The sequence below is a fragment of the Carassius auratus genome, chromosome 17, assembly GCF_003368295.1.
Source record: "Carassius auratus strain Wakin chromosome 17, ASM336829v1, whole genome shotgun sequence".
Lineage (NCBI taxonomy): Eukaryota > Metazoa > Chordata > Actinopteri > Cypriniformes > Cyprinidae > Carassius > Carassius auratus.
Genome location: NC_039259.1, coordinates 2,018,166 through 2,036,128, shown reverse-complemented (window position 1 = coordinate 2,036,128; position 17,963 = coordinate 2,018,166). Strand labels below are relative to the sequence as shown.

General features: G+C 38.4%; 1 protein-coding gene across 2 annotated transcripts in view; it reads left to right on the top strand.

Moving 5' to 3' along the window:
- aqr (aquarius intron-binding spliceosomal factor) overlaps nt 1-17,963 on the top strand; it is a 48,135-nt gene that overhangs the window by 10,147 nt on the left and 20,025 nt on the right. For both annotated transcript variants that reach the window (XM_026285267.1, XM_026285268.1), the window contains exons 10-24: nt 86-150; nt 368-484; nt 854-967; nt 2,170-2,273; nt 2,753-2,855; nt 6,172-6,292; nt 7,354-7,495; nt 7,816-7,994; nt 8,691-8,858; nt 9,118-9,287; nt 13,169-13,410; nt 13,734-13,877; nt 14,185-14,254; nt 15,201-15,311; nt 15,509-15,618. In XM_026285267.1, the coding sequence (XP_026141052.1) occupies nt 86-150; nt 368-484; nt 854-967; nt 2,170-2,273; nt 2,753-2,855; nt 6,172-6,292; nt 7,354-7,495; nt 7,816-7,994; nt 8,691-8,858; nt 9,118-9,287; nt 13,169-13,410; nt 13,734-13,877; nt 14,185-14,254; nt 15,201-15,311; nt 15,509-15,618 (1,960 nt within the window). The remainder of the gene's footprint in view (nt 1-85; nt 151-367; nt 485-853; nt 968-2,169; nt 2,274-2,752; nt 2,856-6,171; nt 6,293-7,353; nt 7,496-7,815; nt 7,995-8,690; nt 8,859-9,117; nt 9,288-13,168; nt 13,411-13,733; nt 13,878-14,184; nt 14,255-15,200; nt 15,312-15,508; nt 15,619-17,963) is intronic.

Below are 17,963 nucleotides of genomic sequence, written 5' to 3'. Positions count from 1 at the left end.
CCCCAGAATGCCATGTTTGTCTGTCTGTGTGAAATGAGATGTGTCCTCGCCGCTTTGATGTGTTTTGTGGTTGATGTTGCTCTAGGCGCCGTCCCCGTGGAGAAGGTTCACTACTGTGAGAGATTCATCGAGTTCATGATTGACCTGGAGGTGAGTTGGCATTCCAAACCCTGCCCCTTGTGATCATCTGCCTCAACTTTTGAGTGCCACACCCACATCTTAACATCCAATCAACAGCTGATGCATTTCTACTTTTCTGATAATCCATTACACTCGGATGTGCATCAGAATACAGAAGACATGATCTGTCACTTTGTCCGTTGCTACATGACGTGAACATGTTTCTAACCTTGCCGGTCTTGGCCAGGCTCTCCTCCCGACCCGCCGCTGGTTCAACACCGTGTTGGATGACGCTCATCTGGTGGTCAACTGCCAGCTGTCTCACCTCACAGACCGGGAGAAAGAGGGTCACCTCTTCTGCCAGGTACAGCACTGTGCCTTCCTCTTTTGTTTCTCTGTACTTAGTCGATTGGTCAAATTGTACATCCCTGCAAACAAGCACATCAGACTTGGCTTTTTATAGTTTTTAAATGGCGCAAACAATTTTTTTGCATAAAAATCATTAAATATTTTCCCAAATTGTAAAGCCTTTTCAACCACTGCCACTGCTTTCATTATTTAACGTACTATGGTTATTGTAAGCGTATTACAATAGCTCCTTTCTGCAAACGTAAGAATGCTTTACATTAGTAAGACAAAAACTATGACAGCAGGCCTAAGCACATAAAGACACACAGAGTACTGCGTCTGTTAGATGTAGAGATACTGAACTGTTGATTGTTGTTGTGTTCAGCTCCTGGACATGTTGAAGTTCTACACCGGCTTTGAGATCAGTGATCAGACAGGAAATGCACTCACACAGAAAGAGATGACCACACTTCACTACGACAGAATCACCTCTCTACAGGTAACCGTCTCTCACACACCCTCATCAGTCCCTCACACTCATCTGAGGGATTTATACATGGTTTGAATTTAAGAACTAATTGATTAACTCCGACAATTATTTGATTGTGCGATAACAGTTTTTTTATTAGTAAGCTACTACTAAATATTGTAGAAACGTTATGATCAAGGCTCTGAGCATAACTTATTCTATAACAAGCTATAAAATATTTTCTATAAAAACGTTAATGTCCTGATAGTGACAAATAGCTTGTTTTATATTTAATTGAACTACATTTGTGTTATAAGTTGAGATTCAGGCCACATAAAATATTTTAGCTGCTATGTAAAAGAAACACTGCTATAAAAAGCGTTTGCAAACCAAATGTTATTACACTTTAGTTCATATAGCAGTAGGCCTACTTTTAAAATAAAAAGTGCACAATTCACTACTTTTGAATGCATTATTAGTTTTTCATCATGATTAATCGCGAAAAAAAAAAAAAAAAAATGTAAGAATTGCCCAGCAATAGGGCTGGATAATATATTGAAGGATATGATCATGTGCATCTCGTCAGTAAAGTCGGTTCCTTGATTAGTAGTAAATCCCCATCAACTGCAATTCATCTTCATAAATGAACTCTATATAGTGTAGCGTGTCAGTGGACTACGGCTCTGTGTATTAACTGCAGCTCCATTGGAAAGCAGTTGATGGGGATTTACTGCTAATTAATTGTACTCTTATTATATTGTGCACTGTATTTGATCTACATTTACATTTATGGATTTTGCAGACGCTTTTATCCAAAGCAGCTTACAGTGCATTCAGGCTATTCATCTTTTTAACAGGATGTGTGTTCCCTGGGAATTGAACCCATAACCTTTTGCGCTGCTAATGCAATGCCCTACCACTAAGCCACAGGACCACCAGTATTTCTCCTATAAATAACTAGTATGTATTAATATGTAGTATGGCCCTTTACCTAAATGAATATTTTTAAAGCATAGAAGCCCCAAGCAGATGATCTAAATCCAGTGGTCTGAAGTTATGTGCAACACTCAGGTTCAGTAATGGAGAAGTTGGTTCTTGTATCACTTTTGGTGTATTGGTAGCCACCCGAGTCTGTTCTGGAGCAGTCATGTGGTCTGTGATGATTCATTGCTCTATGATTATTGAATCTGTGGGATGTTTCAGAAGTTCTCTGACTGGTGTTTGTCTTTCAGAGAGCAGCGTTCGCTCATTTCCCTGAGCTCAGTGATTTTGCCCTGTCTAATGTGGCCGCTGTGGACATGCGAGAGTCCCTCACCAAACACTTCGGCCATCTCAGGTGAGTAACAGCAGTTAAGTGTGATGATGTGTTCTCTCTTCAGAGAGAGAGAGAGAGATACGCTCCATTAGATTAATGGCTCCTGCCAGAGCTTGCTGATAAAGTCCCTTAGCTCCACATGGGGTTCCCACAATCATGTTTTACTAATGATTCTTTTAATAATCAATTAATCTGTCAATTATTTCTTCAGTTAATTGCTAAATACGAAAAAAAAAAAAAAAATCGGAATATTTCCTTAACCAAGATACTGAGAACATTACAAATCAAGAAATTAGTGGCTAATAGTTTGAAAATAGACACTTAAATTGTGAAATGGATTTTTTTTTTTTTGGTTGTATATGATTTTTATGACATGTTAGATAAATTACATGTGCATGGAGATGCCTTCTTGAGCTGCTTAGAGGTGCTGCTTTGAATTGGCTCTGTGTGCTTTTGTTCATCTGTGACTCAGTTTTGTCTGTTCTTCTGTCTGCTTGTAGTCCCAATACCCTCCACCGGGTGTCCGCATACCTGTGTCTCCTCCCTGAGCTTCCTGATGGACAAGATACATCTTACCATAAAGAATTCCTTCTGGAGCTACTGGTAGGGATCTCTTAAAATACCACAAGCATATAAAAGCGTTTACTTTTTTTCTGCTGTACTTTGTAGTGGCCAGATTCTAAGGCAGCACCAGAATGCATTAAATGTAGCTTGCCAAACAAATTCAAGATCTCAGGGGACCTGAGAGAAATGTAGACCATAAATATGTTTTGTTCAGTACTGACAAGTAATAATTAAAAACAGGCTTATCTAATTTAACAGCAACATATGGCACATTATTGTGACTGTTTAACCCCTTTGCGTGCAAACATCGCTGACGGCCCCAGTTTATTATTGTTTCACTTTCACAGCACATTAAACATCACTGTCTTACTTCATCTGGACAAACTGTGCATCAATGGAAAGTTTAAAGACTCAAGCTTCGATATTTGACCAATATTTTGATAAAACATTGTTGCAGTGACAGATATTTAGTGATTTATGTCAGGAGTGCAAAATAATAAATCCGTATTATGCCACATTTTGAATAGAAATTCACAACTCACTCATATTCAGTCACGTCAAGAGCGGTTTATTTGTGTTCACATAGACTCACTGAACAGCGTCAATAAGGATTTACAGACCAAAGATGCATATCTGCGGAGATATATGGATATATTTACTGATGTTTACTTCATATTTCTTCAGACAGAATCGTCATTTCTATTCATTTTCCACGGATTTACGCGATCAGATGATAAACAGCCTCTCCCAGCGATGTGTGCGTGCAGTAGTCACAGCTCGTGCGGTGTGTGACTCAGACTCTGATTGGGTCTTTCAAACATCAATCTTAGAGTGTCATATCTGGACACCGCCACATCGTGTCACATGCTTCCTGCACACTTCCTGGTAGTTATCTGGCCAAAACAACACTGAAACACCTCTGTACACACAAAATATCCGAATAATAAACCCGCGATTACGATAGTAAAGCTTGGTATGAGAATTTCTTGATATCTGGGGCGTTTTTATAAAAAAAATCGAAAATGTACATCGGAAATGCTAACTTGTGCAGCGATGAAAAAGGCTACAAATAACATATTTTTACAACAGTAAACGACCAAATTCCACCCCTGATCGCTAAAGGAAGTTATTATAAACACTCGATCGGGGTTTAAAGTGAGTTTTGAGTAAAAGTGTACTAATAATTTCATAAATTGTCAGATGTAGCTTGATGCTAACGTTAGCACCAATGCTACTAATAGCAGGTGCTTTTCTTCTTCATAATGCATTTTTTGTCTCAATAATTCACGTAAGGTCGTAAGAAAATGTTTTGTTGTATTTTTATAGTAAGACTTTTGATAAATAAGGGCTAAATGCAAAGAGAGACTGAAGTGAGATCGCTGCTTTGTTGCTTTGTAAAGCCTGAAAAACCACAATCAAGGCTAATAAAGGTGGAATAAAAACAAAAGAATAATGATAAAAGAATAATGCGGATAATGTGTCATACTTGGCGGAGGTGTGAAAGAACCGTTTGGTGAGAACAATACAATCATGATTCGGGCAGTTTTCAACAGTGAAACATACACAAAGAGCACAGCAGTGTTTACATGTGAGATCTTACAGAGATGACAAGGGCCATAAATCAATCTGATTAGCCTTCTCTAAAAACACACATGACATGGCCTTAGAAAATATTTCATAAAATTCACAGTTTTACAGATTCGATTATGAAATTTTTTATGAAGTCTTGGAAGACTTGTGGCCTTAGCTACACTGTGTTTTCAAACTCATTTCCTACATCAACATTTTTTTAAATACATTTAAAACATATGTTTTTAATATTTTTATTTTTGTTTTTATGTTTGAGCTCATATATCTCTATTATCATAACAGTCTGAGTGATTCTGATTCCTGAACAGTAAACTTTAAAGTGTCAGCTTTGTGAACAAAGGTTGATTATTTATCTACTCAGAAAGAATCATGAGCAGAAACCTTTTTATTTTGGGTATGTAATTTCGGTCTCCATGCCAAAAAAGGGGGGTTACTAGTAAGGGGTTAAAGCTTACGACATAGCTTCACACACTTCTGATTGAGAACATTTTTCCACATTCACACAATTCTCACAAACAGCTATTCAGACCTTGTTTTCCAGCACGTGTGTGTCACCAGACGTCCAAATGAAAGTTTTTAGACATGCACAGAGGTGATGTCAAAGGATAATATTTCTGCTTCCCAATAGATCATGTATTCTTGCAAGCAGATTTTTTTATATGTTCTCACATGCTATAAAAACGCACTCTGGGGATTTTAAACATGCATTTATTCCATGCATGCTTTGTGAAATACAGATTTATTCCCGCTGAAAAGGTTATTATATTTGATGTTTTTGACCCATGTAATCTTGTATTCTAACCAGAATTTGTGATACCAGTTCTAGATTCCAGTTTTGTTTCCCCAAAATAAAAACTACTAGCCTAACTACTAATGAAAAAACAAGAAAAAGAAAATGAACACATTGCAAGCAATAGAACAAAGTAAACAATGCTTTTAGGTTTTTCAGGTGGGTCTAACAGTAGTAATCAGATAGAGATGTTTAAAGGGATAGTTCACCCATGTAGTTTTTTTTTAGCGTTGCTCACAGAGATTTATTGTTGAGGGACAAACATGTTTAAAAGGTTTTTGATGATTGCTAAGTGCTCGAGGCTGTGAATGGCTTTAATTCTGACTCTTATAGTGTATTTTCTCAGGCCCATCGGTGGTCCTGCTTCAGTGTGTTAATTACTCCCTCCTAATCTCATCAAGAACTCGAGCATTTCCTCTTTAATGCTGTCGCTGTGTTGATGGAGCCGGTGTCAGGCGCTCATTTGTGTGTTGAGCAGCTGAAATCTGGTTATGTGCTTGTGCTGCGGCCCACAATGGAGTCAGAGCAGGTCACAAACCAGATAAAACACTTAATTAAGCTTCAACAGGATAAGCTGCCCAAACACTCCTGATTAATTCATTTGATTTCCTCAAAGCTGCGTCCCACGTGAGCCTGCCGACTCGTTTTCTCATTGAAAATGTTTAATGTTTTCTCTGCAGAGTAGTCTCACAGCGTTAGCTAATTAGGATTTGAACAGAAACTTAATAGAAAGGTTTTCTAGCCATCAGGATGTACAGGAAAAGTTCATTCAGACATTTTATTATGCATGCACTGCGTATAACAATTTCTTTTAAGAAAGTTTTGAGACTGTGGCATTTGAACTACTCGGTTTGCGATACATGACTTATACAGGTTTACCCAGCATGCTTTGTCCAGCGGGCAGATGATTGGGTGATAACTGAGGAGCTGTCCAAGACTAAACTAACCCCATGAACGCTCCTCACTTCTGTCCAGGTGTCCCGCCACGAGAGACGAATCTCCCAGATAGAGCAGCTCAACCAGATGCCTCTGTACCCCACCGAGAGTATCATCTGGGACCAGAACATCGTTCCCACCGAGTACTACTCTGGAGAAGGTGGGAATCTGAGGAGTTCACCATCTAACCATCATACTATTATGGCATATACATTTGCATTAATAACATTAGAGGAAATTAGAAGAAATAATGACAGAATTTACATTTCTGGGTGAACTATCCCCTAACACCATGCTCAACTGATGCCATGATTGTGTCCGTTTGTGCAAAATTGTGAAAAATTAATTAAAAAAAAGCTGCCTGTTCTACAGGAAAAAATTGGTTGGGTAAATCAAGACAGAATTATCCTGTAGTTATATTTGACAATTACATTTTAATAGTGATGCATCTACATTTTTGCAACTGAAAGGAATCTTCTGGAAATATATTTTTGGCTTGAAGCCGTTTTGAATGAGTGAAATGTTTGTTTCAACAAAGAATTGAAGTATGAAAATAAAGTTATGTGCAATTAGAAAAAATTATACATCTGTTTTTATTTTAGAAATGTACTAAATGAAATTGATTGTAACACTTTAATTTAGTTTAATGAAAACTTTTAACCAAAACACTAGCTGCATTTACATGGACCATACTAATCTGATTGTAATAAGACCAGAAACACATCAGAATAAAGTCACATGTAAACACCCGATCGGATTGAAAACTCAAACTGGAAAGGACTGCGCATGTGCCGTAACTAGCGTAATGACGTGTGACGCACAGTACGAGCTGTTCTTCCTGGTGAATAAAGTGTAATGAATAAGTATCATGTCATTATAAATCTCCCCTTTCACTCAGAGTCCTTGTTTTTTGTGTCGGAAAGGGCACTTTTTTTTTAAAGTGAGCAGCACTGCACAACAGTTCATGTGCTGGTCATCACCTAATTTGAACCCGAAGGAGATTAATATCACCTGTGCTTTTTAAAACAGCATGCGACAACAGCAGGAAACTCTGTATATTCATGCAGTGTGTGCTTGTCAAAAGAGTAAATCCAATCAAAATCTTGTGATATATAAACCTGTTTATCAACCCCGTCACTTTATTTAGCGTTCAGGTAAACACTACGCTCAGATTGGTCAATCAGAATGCTAATAATTGCCCTTTTTTGTGTGACTCTGCAGGTTGTTTAGCTCTCCCCAAGCTGAACCTGCAGTTTCTGACCCTGCATGACTATCTCTTGAGAAACTTCAACCTCTTCCGTCTGGAGTCCACCTATGAAATCCGGCAGGACATCGAGGACATCGTGTTACGGATGAAGCCATGGTTTGTTCTCAGTGCAAAACATTTTTAGCATTTTAACAAAAGATCTAGATTTCAAATGAACATCTAAAGGCCATTTCCCATGACTTGGCTCAGGACTTCATCAAGGGGCGGTTTTCAAGAATATTTTAATTGGTAAAAAAACGTATAGTGGTCAAACTATTTTTTTTAATGTCGAGATACTTGATGTGGATACACACAGGATACTTTTTCTAGCTTAAGTTACTGTCAGTTTTGAAGCTTGACAACCCCTGTACAGCTTGTATGCTAACTGCGTGAAGGTCTTGTTTATGTGTGTGTGTGTGTGTACTTGTGTCCCGCAGGCAGTCTGAGTACGGAGGAGTGGTGTTTGGAGGATGGGCTAGGATGGCACAGACCATAGCCTCGTTTTCTATCGTGGAGGTGGCCAAGCCAAACATCGGAGAGAACTGGCCTGCTCGTGTCCGAGCTGACGTCACCATTAACCTCAACATCCGGAGTAACATCAAAAACGAGTGGGAGGGTAAAGCTGACTGACCCTGTCTCTGCAAGCATTAGCAGCACATTTAAACCTTTCACAACACCCTTGAAAGCACCCAGCAGTATCATGGTTATTATCATTAATAACAGTCCGTACCTTTTTTGGTTAAAAATGATCCGAAATCAATTTTTGAGCAAGTACATGTCCATCCAGTGTCCAAAACTATCTCTTTACCTTAGCCTGATTCACAGCGGTTAGCTTATGATAATGTTTTCAGCTTTGGGTCGTACTGGTAGGAATCTGTCTCTGTAAGCATAGAGAAGAAGTTTAATTTAAAGTTATTTCATTTTATTTGAAAGTACTAAAATAACTAAAACCAAATAAAACTAATATAAAAAAATCTAATAAAAAGGACAGAAATACACAACACAATTGCTAAAAATGCAACCATAATTATAATGAGAAGAGAAAATATAAAACTTTAATGTTAATTCAAAATATTAATGAAAATTATAATAGTTTATTTGACAAACTGTTTGAAGTATTTGCCCAATTCTATATTCCTATGAAACAACCTTTTTGCATCAGGACTTGAGATTGACTTCAATCAATGTATTATAATGTTGAATGTTTAATTTGTATCTGACATGTTAATGTACCAGTGAAGCTGATCACATCAGTTAAATCAGTGTAAGTGTTCTTCCTTGCATCTCTTCACATCTTCGCTGGTTTCTGCAGGGCTGCGGAAGCACGACGTGTGTTTTCTGATCACGGTGCGGCCCAACCTGCTCTACGGCACACGCTTTGACCGCCGGCAGCCGTTTGTGGATCAGGCCGGGCTGGTGTACGTGAGAGGCTGTGAGGTGCAGGGCATGCTGGATGATAAGGGCCGCGTCATAGAAGAAGGTCAGAGTTCACTCAACCGTGTGATGAACAGAATGTGGGAATATACGATAATGCAATGTATTTCTGTGATGCTCCGCTGTATTTTCAGCATCATTCCTCCAGTCTTCAGTGTCACATGATCTTCATAGGATGATTTACTGCTCAATGTTGAAACCTGAATCTCTGGATGGTCCTCACTGTTTCTGGAGGTTTTTACCCAGAGCGATTTCACAAATGAGCAATCATCTTGTGACTAATTTATGGTTTTATTTGTGCAAAGGTCCCGATCCGAAGCCCAAATTAAAAGGTGACACCAGGACGTTTCGGATATGGCTCGACCCAAACCAGTACCAGCAGGACATGACCAACAGCATCCAGAACGGAGCAGAAGACCCCTACGAGACCTTCAACATCATCATGAGACGCAAACCCAAAGAGAACAACTTCAAGGTCAGACGACTCCCCGTATATGCCTCCAGTACACACACTCACACTGTTGAGCGGCAGCAGAAGATTCGATTGGCCTTTCTATGATCTATGTGACAATAAATTGCAATATAGCCTATTATCTATGCACACAGTGATTGGCTGGTATTATGTTGCCATAAACAAATAAATGAACAGCCTTTTAATTAACAGAGTAGAGTAATCATGACTGATCGTAAGACATGCAAACGTAAAAGAAAACCGCTGTTACTTCTTGTCCAGCTGGTTAATGAAAACAAGGATGTAATCTGGAGTTGGGATAACCTCCAAAACCAAAGGCGCTATATTTTTAAAAGCTCATCATGGTCAAATGTTTCTGAAATGTTTATGTCGTGAGTAGAGCTGCAACTAACGATTATTTTTTTCTGTCGACTAATCTAACGATTATTTACAATAAATAATTAATCCAATGTTTTTTTAATTAGCTAATGAATCCTTTGGATAACTTTACAAAAAATATATATAAGTACAACTTCTAATATAATATTTCAACCTTTATTCATTTTCAACCAATGTGGTTGAAGTTTTTACAGTATAAAATAATAAAGAGGCAAAGAAAATTATTTTACTATGGTAAATATGAGTTTATGATAGCGTTTATAATTAAACTACAGTAGCCATAAATTTACAGTAGTCTGAGACGTCATGAAATGTTCTTTAGCATCACAAACCATAAAATGTAGTCAGGGTTCTGCTATGGTTTAGCATGGTTTCCAGAGATCTGGAGCTGATTCGGGGTGGCTCGGTGGTTTGTGACTGTTGTCTCGCGGCGCGCTGTCTTTTAAGGGGCCGTTCACATACAGTATCACGTCTTTTGTACGCTCAAGTTCGTTATTTCCAATGTAGGCGCGCGATAAGCGCGTTCATAATGGAAGCTATGCGGTTGCGACGCGCTCGTTTTTTCCAGGCGCGTCCGCACCGCATCGAGTTAAAAACATCTCAACTTTCCAGAATGCCGCAAGAATATCAGACCTGAACCAGGAAGTTGGTCACCAGATCACACGGTAACCAGTTAAACCGACACCTGAGAGTGCCAAGATGTTTTCCTCTTTGGTGCTCGCGCATCGCAGTTGTGCTGCCGTGGTACACCATATCAGTTTTGCAAAGGGAACAAAGGGCCATTTTATTTGTCCTCTGTTTAAAGTATTCCCATACTTTTGATAACAGTGGTCTCTGTTTTTGTGATAGAATGCAACTTTCTCCATTCACATTATGCCATTACGCGAGATGTAAACAAACAGTGTGACGGTTCGACGCATTTCTCACACGTCGACGTATTTTTGTAGTCGATGTAATCGATGACGTCGACGCATTGTTGCAGAACTAGTCGTGAGGCAGATTGCTGGCAACTGTGGTTCAGTCTTAGCGACTTAGGACTCCTCTTCACTGCTCCTAAACTCTCACAGATTTAGGAGCTAGTTTAAGCACTAAAGCGTTTTGTGAAGTACTCTTAGAGCAAAAATGTAGGAGTCCCACATTTAGGACTGACACACCCATTATTTTTACAACTTGTATCCTAAATCTGTGAATTATGAGCTACTCTTAGCCTTAAGATATTTTGTGAATATGGACCCGGTTTCCTTTTCTTTTTTTTTTTTTTCTTTTTTTTTGCTTCCGACTAGGGATGTCAACGATTAATCGATGATCGATTAATTGTCGATAAGAGATGCAATCGATTAAGGCTATCGATGGTCGGTTAACCGATTCAATGTTGGACTGCGTGCGGCTCATGCGCACTCAATACGTGCGAGCGGCTGTCAGTGACGGTGACGATATATAAAAGCATCATCATTCATTCACAATGTACAAATAAAGCTTTTAATGTGATTTAAACTTTAAAGTACATTAAAATAGAAACAACATAAAAGTTCTTCAACATTAAAAGCAATAGAAATGTAGTTACTAATCATTTCATCAGATAACTGTTTTATATTGTGCGCTTTGCAGGGCTGCGGGACACAGTGACAGGACAGGTACATGGCAAGTGTCCATGTTTCATTAATTGTGTTCCCTAAATAACCCATGATTTAAGTGAAATAAGGGAACAAATTAATAAATCGAACGAATTCTTAATTCATGAAATCTTTAATTTCCCTTCCCATGTTTACCACAGTAAGAGATGCGAAAACAGTTATTAAAAGCGAAAGATAATAAAATAAACCTGGGAAATTAGAGGGTTAGACTATGAAGATTTAGGAAAAGAAACAATGCCTAAATATACTGAATTTGTGGAAATTCGTGACCAACCGGCAAACCAGAACCAAGCCGCGTAAATGAAGACTATGGGGTCCAAAAGCATGGTCGCGATCTAACATTTTCCAGTTAACCTATTATTCCTCTAATAAACAAAGCTTTTATACCACACTTGTCATAATCAGATCTTATCATTTCTAAATAAATAATTGCTGGATTCAAAACAGCGATTAATAGGCGCTCTGACCGACACATTCCTGGAGCATTCACTGCTGTCACTAAACGGTGACGCAGAGCATCGTTCACAAGTTTCTGCATGGACCTGACTAGGGCACAGGTTCTAAGCCCTGGAACAAAATGGGATGCTTTAAGGAAAATTTATAGCCTACTAAGTAATAGGCCCAAAATAAAAATAACAATTTGTTTTCATGTTTTTTTTTTTGTTTTTTTTAAATCGGCTATGCGAAATATATCCGACTTAAATAGGCTAATTAAGATTAACGGATTTAAAACAGAAGTGTGGGCGCGTTTTTGCTCATATGAAGAGGATCATCTTTTCCGTCTATATGCGAATGCGTGTTAAGTACAAGCCTAGTTTACATTATAAATAATAGTTTAACATTCAAATACATTGCGAATATGGAAACATTTCGATTTGTGCCGAATGAGACATGAGCAATAACCTCCAAATAAATCTAGCGAAGCCGCGCTCGCTCATCCTCGTCTGCACGCATGCACTGTCACGATCTAATGCGCTGTATGCCGGATTTTTACAAATCTGACATTTTCTAGGACAGAATCCAGCAGGATCAAATTAATGTGAGCAACTGTGTTTTGGTGCAGCAGCGCCGATGTAGTTCACTTAATGTGCAGCGCAGTCACACGCGCTCCACATTTCGGATAATTTTATACAATAATGTCAGTTGAAAACATTGTAATTGTGCTTTAAAATACAACAACGAGCACCACAAAACCGTTTAAAGAGGCGCGTTCAGCCTTCTCCGTGCGGGATTGGAAACTGTCAACAAAGTAAAATGACCTCAAAAGTATGGCGCAATCTCTTCATTTTATCAAATGATCATAATCGCATCTATTCATTTTATAATCCTGCTACTAGCATTTTATTCAGACTAAAACCTCTTTAATTCAAGTGAGAAAGCGTTTTGTGTGTGTGTGTGTGGCTTTTGCACATCCTGTCATACCGCTGACTGCGTGCCTGCAATAGACGCATTTTGCAGTATTATGGTTAACGATTAATTGATCGTTAATTTAAACGACGATCGATCATGGAAATAATCGAAATTTGACATCCCTACTTCCGACAATGGAAAAATAATAATTATGAAGTCAATTGTAAATTGTTCTGTCAATTATGTCTTTATTCTTTTTATATCTTGCAGTTCTGTGAGTAAATTCTGTGGTGAGAATGTGTTCAATGATTATCACTAAAATAACATTTTCTAAAGAGTAAATGGTAGATTGTTATAATATTAATAAAGCTTTAAAAAAATAAATGTATTAATGATGCTAATAAATGAAGCGCTTAATCAGACTGGAAGTAGATATTTTCTTTTAATCAACACAAAACACCAGAGGTTTGTTGATTGGACCATCCCCAAGGATCAGAAATGGATCTGTTTGGTTGTGTGCAGGCCGTGTTGGAGACCATCCGTAACCTGATGAACACCGAGTGTGTGGTGCCCGACTGGCTTCACGACATCATTCTGGGTTACGGAGATCCTGGAAGTGCCCATTACTCCAAGATGCCGAACCAGATTTCCTCTCTGGACTTCAACGACACCTTCCTGTCCATCGAGCACCTGAAGTCCTGCTTCCCCAATCACACGGTGAAGGTGACCGAGGAAGATCCCGCTCGACAGATCCCGCCTTTCAGGTCAGGAATCATCATTATTGGACAAATGCTGCGTATTCCTGCTTTACAGTGCAAGATTTAGCTTTGATCACACGATGAGATACATTTTAACATGCATTCAAATAAAAGGAAGGTGCCGTAGGTGATTGTCTTCAGAAACATTTATTGTTCTGCTGATTTTAAAGTCTCTTCACATCCCGTTAGCAGTCATTAAGTGGTTTAAATGTGTATATATATATTCTGTGGAAGGCATAAGACCGAGAAATGTTTGTCCAGTCAATACGCTCCTTCCAAATGTTGAATAGTTGTGTAAGGATTGAAATTACTTCTCTTTTCTCTACCAGAATTCGATTCCCTGCACTGAATGCGAAGGGTAAAAAGCGTAAAGCGAATGAGGAGGAGGAGCCAGATGAGGAAGATCTCGCACTGGTGGTGGAGCCTCATGTGATTCCCAACAGAGGCCCGTATCCCTACAACCAGCCCAAGAGGTGTGTGTAGCTCATGCTCACGGTCACTGGTTCAGGGACAAGCCTTTTAGACACTCCAACTAGGGATGCACAATATATATATCGTAACTGTTGTTTTAACGATGTGCGAATATGGTTTATATAGATATAGATACAAGCACATATGAAAATATAGCGGAGGACACAGACTGAGCTGCTGCGGAGAAAGTGCATAATCCAATTTGTTCTAAACATGTGACCAGCTTCATATTATATGAATTATATAATATATGTATAAACATTTCCTGTGATGGAAACAATGACGTCCATTGTTGTCCACTTCAAACAGAAACACAATCCAGTTTACACCAACCCAGATTGAAGCCATTCGTGCAGGGATGCAGCCAGGACTTACTATGGTAAGACATCTCTGTTACACCTAACACGGTTCTTACTTATATATACAAGTGGTGGCTAAAAGTATTAGAACACTAGTATTTTCACCAGATAAAAAAATGGTGTTTCAATTTCATTTTACAAGACCAGTTTCTTGAAGCGTCTCGGAGACACAGTTGTCCTGGATTGAGTCTGTCTCAGTTTCTTCATGTCACTCCAGACAGACTGATGATGATCAGATCACATCTCTGTGTGCAGCACAAACATCTCACTGCATTATTACTATTAATGACTAAATTAATGTTTGGAAATCTAAACTATATTTCCTGCTGACACACTACAGCAAAAGATAGAAATATCTGACATAAAGCATTATTTTAACTGCTGAAAACACTAGTGTTTCAATCATTTGTGTGTGTGTGTGTGTGTGTGTGTGTGTGTGTAGATATGTGCCTGTGGGTGCAGGACACTTTAAGTGAGGATAGCAAAATAAAACCTGACACTTTGAGCTGAGCATGTTTTGCTGAAGTGTTTTTTCTTTAATTTCAAATGTGATCTTTGTAAACCACAGACTGAACAGAATTAAGCATTGCTTGGTACTTAGTTGAGCTAAATTGCTATTATCTAATAGTGTACTTAAATTTAACAGCTGACGACTATTCAACCTAATTCATTACATGCCTTTCTATTAAAGTTATCTGACATTATCAAGATGAATTTGTTCTGACAATTTAACTCTTAGTTCTTCTCATTTTATCAAGAGCAACATGCAGTTCTTACTGTTTTCTAAACTATTATAATGTGAGAAATGCTGGTCTATGCTTTGCCTCATGACTTCTTTTCCTCCCGGTCAATAATGAGAGAGATTTGTGTCTCCCTGCAGTTACTGGTGTTTCTGGTTTTCAGTCTGTAATGACTGTGTCTGTCAGTCTCTCCCTGTGGGTTTATCTTTCTCTCTCTTTGCTGTAGGTTGTTGGTCCTCCCGGCACCGGAAAAACAGACGTGGCTGTTCAGATCATCTCCAACCTGTACCACAACTTCCCAGAGCAGAGGACGCTTATCGTCACACACTCGAATCAGGTACACACACACAGCACTGTTACTGAAGAAATTATTCAGTTAGGATCGCAAATCTGTCACTTCAGCTCTAAATCATGACCATTAAACCAATCTCAACATCTGTGAGAAATTATAGGGACTATAGGGGAAAAACATCACTTTTACCGTTCTCTAATGTATGTCCGTTTTTTGAATATGTGTGTGTTTGTCTCGTTCAGGCTCTGAACCAGCTGTTTGAGAAGATCATGGCATTAGACATCGATGAGCGTCACCTTCTGCGTATGGGACATGGAGAAGAAGAGCTAGAGACTGAGAAGGATTTCAGCAGGTGCAGCTTTCTCTCTCTCTCACACACACACACACACACTTAGCAGACCTGCCAACATGTACGCATTTTTCGTAATCTGCACGCATTTTGACCCATAAGTACGCTTGTACGATTCGCTGCTCTCTAGGTACGCATTTTGTTGCTTCTCGCATTTCGCCGATTTCAGTTTCTATGCAATCTATGACGCTGATTCTGCTGCTGATCCACAGCGTGTAAGTGGAGTGAAAAGCTTTCGGCCAATCAGAGCGCTGCATGTTAACCCACCGCCCACCTGCCCCTCCTATCCACAAGCTTAGTTGGCAGTTAGAAAAGTGGTGGAATGGCTTGAAATCTAGAAGGTTTTAGACAGGCCAGGTGCTGATTACCGTAAAATAAAGGTAACAGTTAGGCTATGTTTAGCCTAATTGAATTTATGGACATTAAAAATGACCTTGACATTGCTTGCTTGCTTGCTTACTTGACATGACATCATAACAAGCAGTCCAGCTGTGACGAGCTCAGTTCAGTTCACGCGTTCATGTAGGCTAACATATAAGGGTGGCCCTGCCAATAACGCACCTAAAAGCGGTCACAAAGAACCGGCAAAAGTATTGATTATGAATATTTTATATTTAATGAATATAATTATTAATAAACAAGTGTTTTCTGTATCAATGTCGTGTCGACTGCAAAGATAAAGTTGACGATGCTGTCTCGCGATCTTCGCAGTAGTGAACGCGCCAGTGAAATGCACATTTCATACGGATTAACGTTACATAAGCAGAGAGCAGTCTGTTTTCTTTCGTTTTGAAGTGTTCTGTTCAACCCTCTCGAGTCGGTTAACACGTATACGCGTTATGAGTCATTTTCTCCTGATAACCCCGAAAAGAACGTAAATTACGCTTTCAGTTTTGATCGTACAGATAAGAGCAAAATCGAATCTGTAAAGGGTCTACTTTCATTTGTATGCAGACATAATAACAACAAAACTTTGTGCACATAAAATAAAGATAACAAACAAAGTGTGCTGTCTGCAGCCTTTGTCTGTTGTGATATTCATTTACAAACACGTCATTAAAATGAACTGTAACTCAGTGAATACTCAACGAAGAGACATGAGAGATATATCTATAGAAAGATTGGCATGTCTACTTTTAAACTAAACAAGTGCCGCCGAAAACAAATATTCTGTGATAAAGTAATCCATATGAAAACAACGCTATGTCTTTTCCGTTTTTCACATCTCCCTTCATTATCTTCTAATTCGACCACGCCCCGCGCTGAACGCTCTATTCAGATTTTTTTTCAGATATTTTACTGTTTTCTTCGCGATGAGAGGAATAAGATATAAGTCACCCCAAAATGTGATGTGGTTGAGTATTTGAGATTTGGATTTCCTCAGAAAAAAAGAATGAAGCACTTTATTCAGCAGAGATCATAAACATGAGTAAGTCTCTTAATATTTATTTATATACTTGTAGTTTTCATATAAAGTATAAACATTTTACTAGTTAGACTTTTTCCAAACTATAATTCCTGACTAAATGTATAATCAAGTGAAACATTATGAAGTTTCAATAACAATATGCAATAATATACCATTCAAAAGCTTGATGTAAATAATATAAATGTAACAAATAAATGTAACTGTAACAAATGTAACAAACAATGGTGTTCTTTCAATTAATTCCCCTGAAAAAAAACCTGAAAAAAAAATATTCTCAGCTCTTTTCAACATTAATAATAATCTATTAATATGAGCACAGAGATGTTTAGTTCTCTGGTGACAAGAAAAGTCATGATTGCCTCCAAAGGCAGCATTTGTTACAAAGAGACTTTCACTGATGCACTACTTAAAAAAGCCAAACCTACAACCTTTAACAAGTTAAACAATGCAGAAGTTTAAACACTTTGCATGGAAAATTATAAAAAAAAATGTTGTTTGTTTTTAGCAAACTGATTTTGATATTGATAACTGCTGGTTTTGCACATTTATTTAATGTTTTGATTTATTTATTTAGAAAGAATGTCCTCAGTTTACTTTTATTTCTGACAAGATTTTCAGGTGGAAGAAGTTTCCATGGGCTATGCCTCCTGTACAAAATGTTCGGAGTGATTGCAGAAATTGTATAACATTTATGGTCTACTTGTATATGTTATGGAGTAACTAATAAATCTTAGTTGGTGAAAGGATATTATGTGTATAATATGTATTATAGTGTTAGGTATCTCATAGGCGGTGGGCCGTAAGGTTCGAGCGTGTGTGTGTGTGTGTGTGTGTGTGTGTGTATGGGGGAGGGGGGGTGTAGTACTTGAAGTAAAATTTCTTCAAGGTTGGCAGGTATGACTTACCAGCGCAGTGGCAT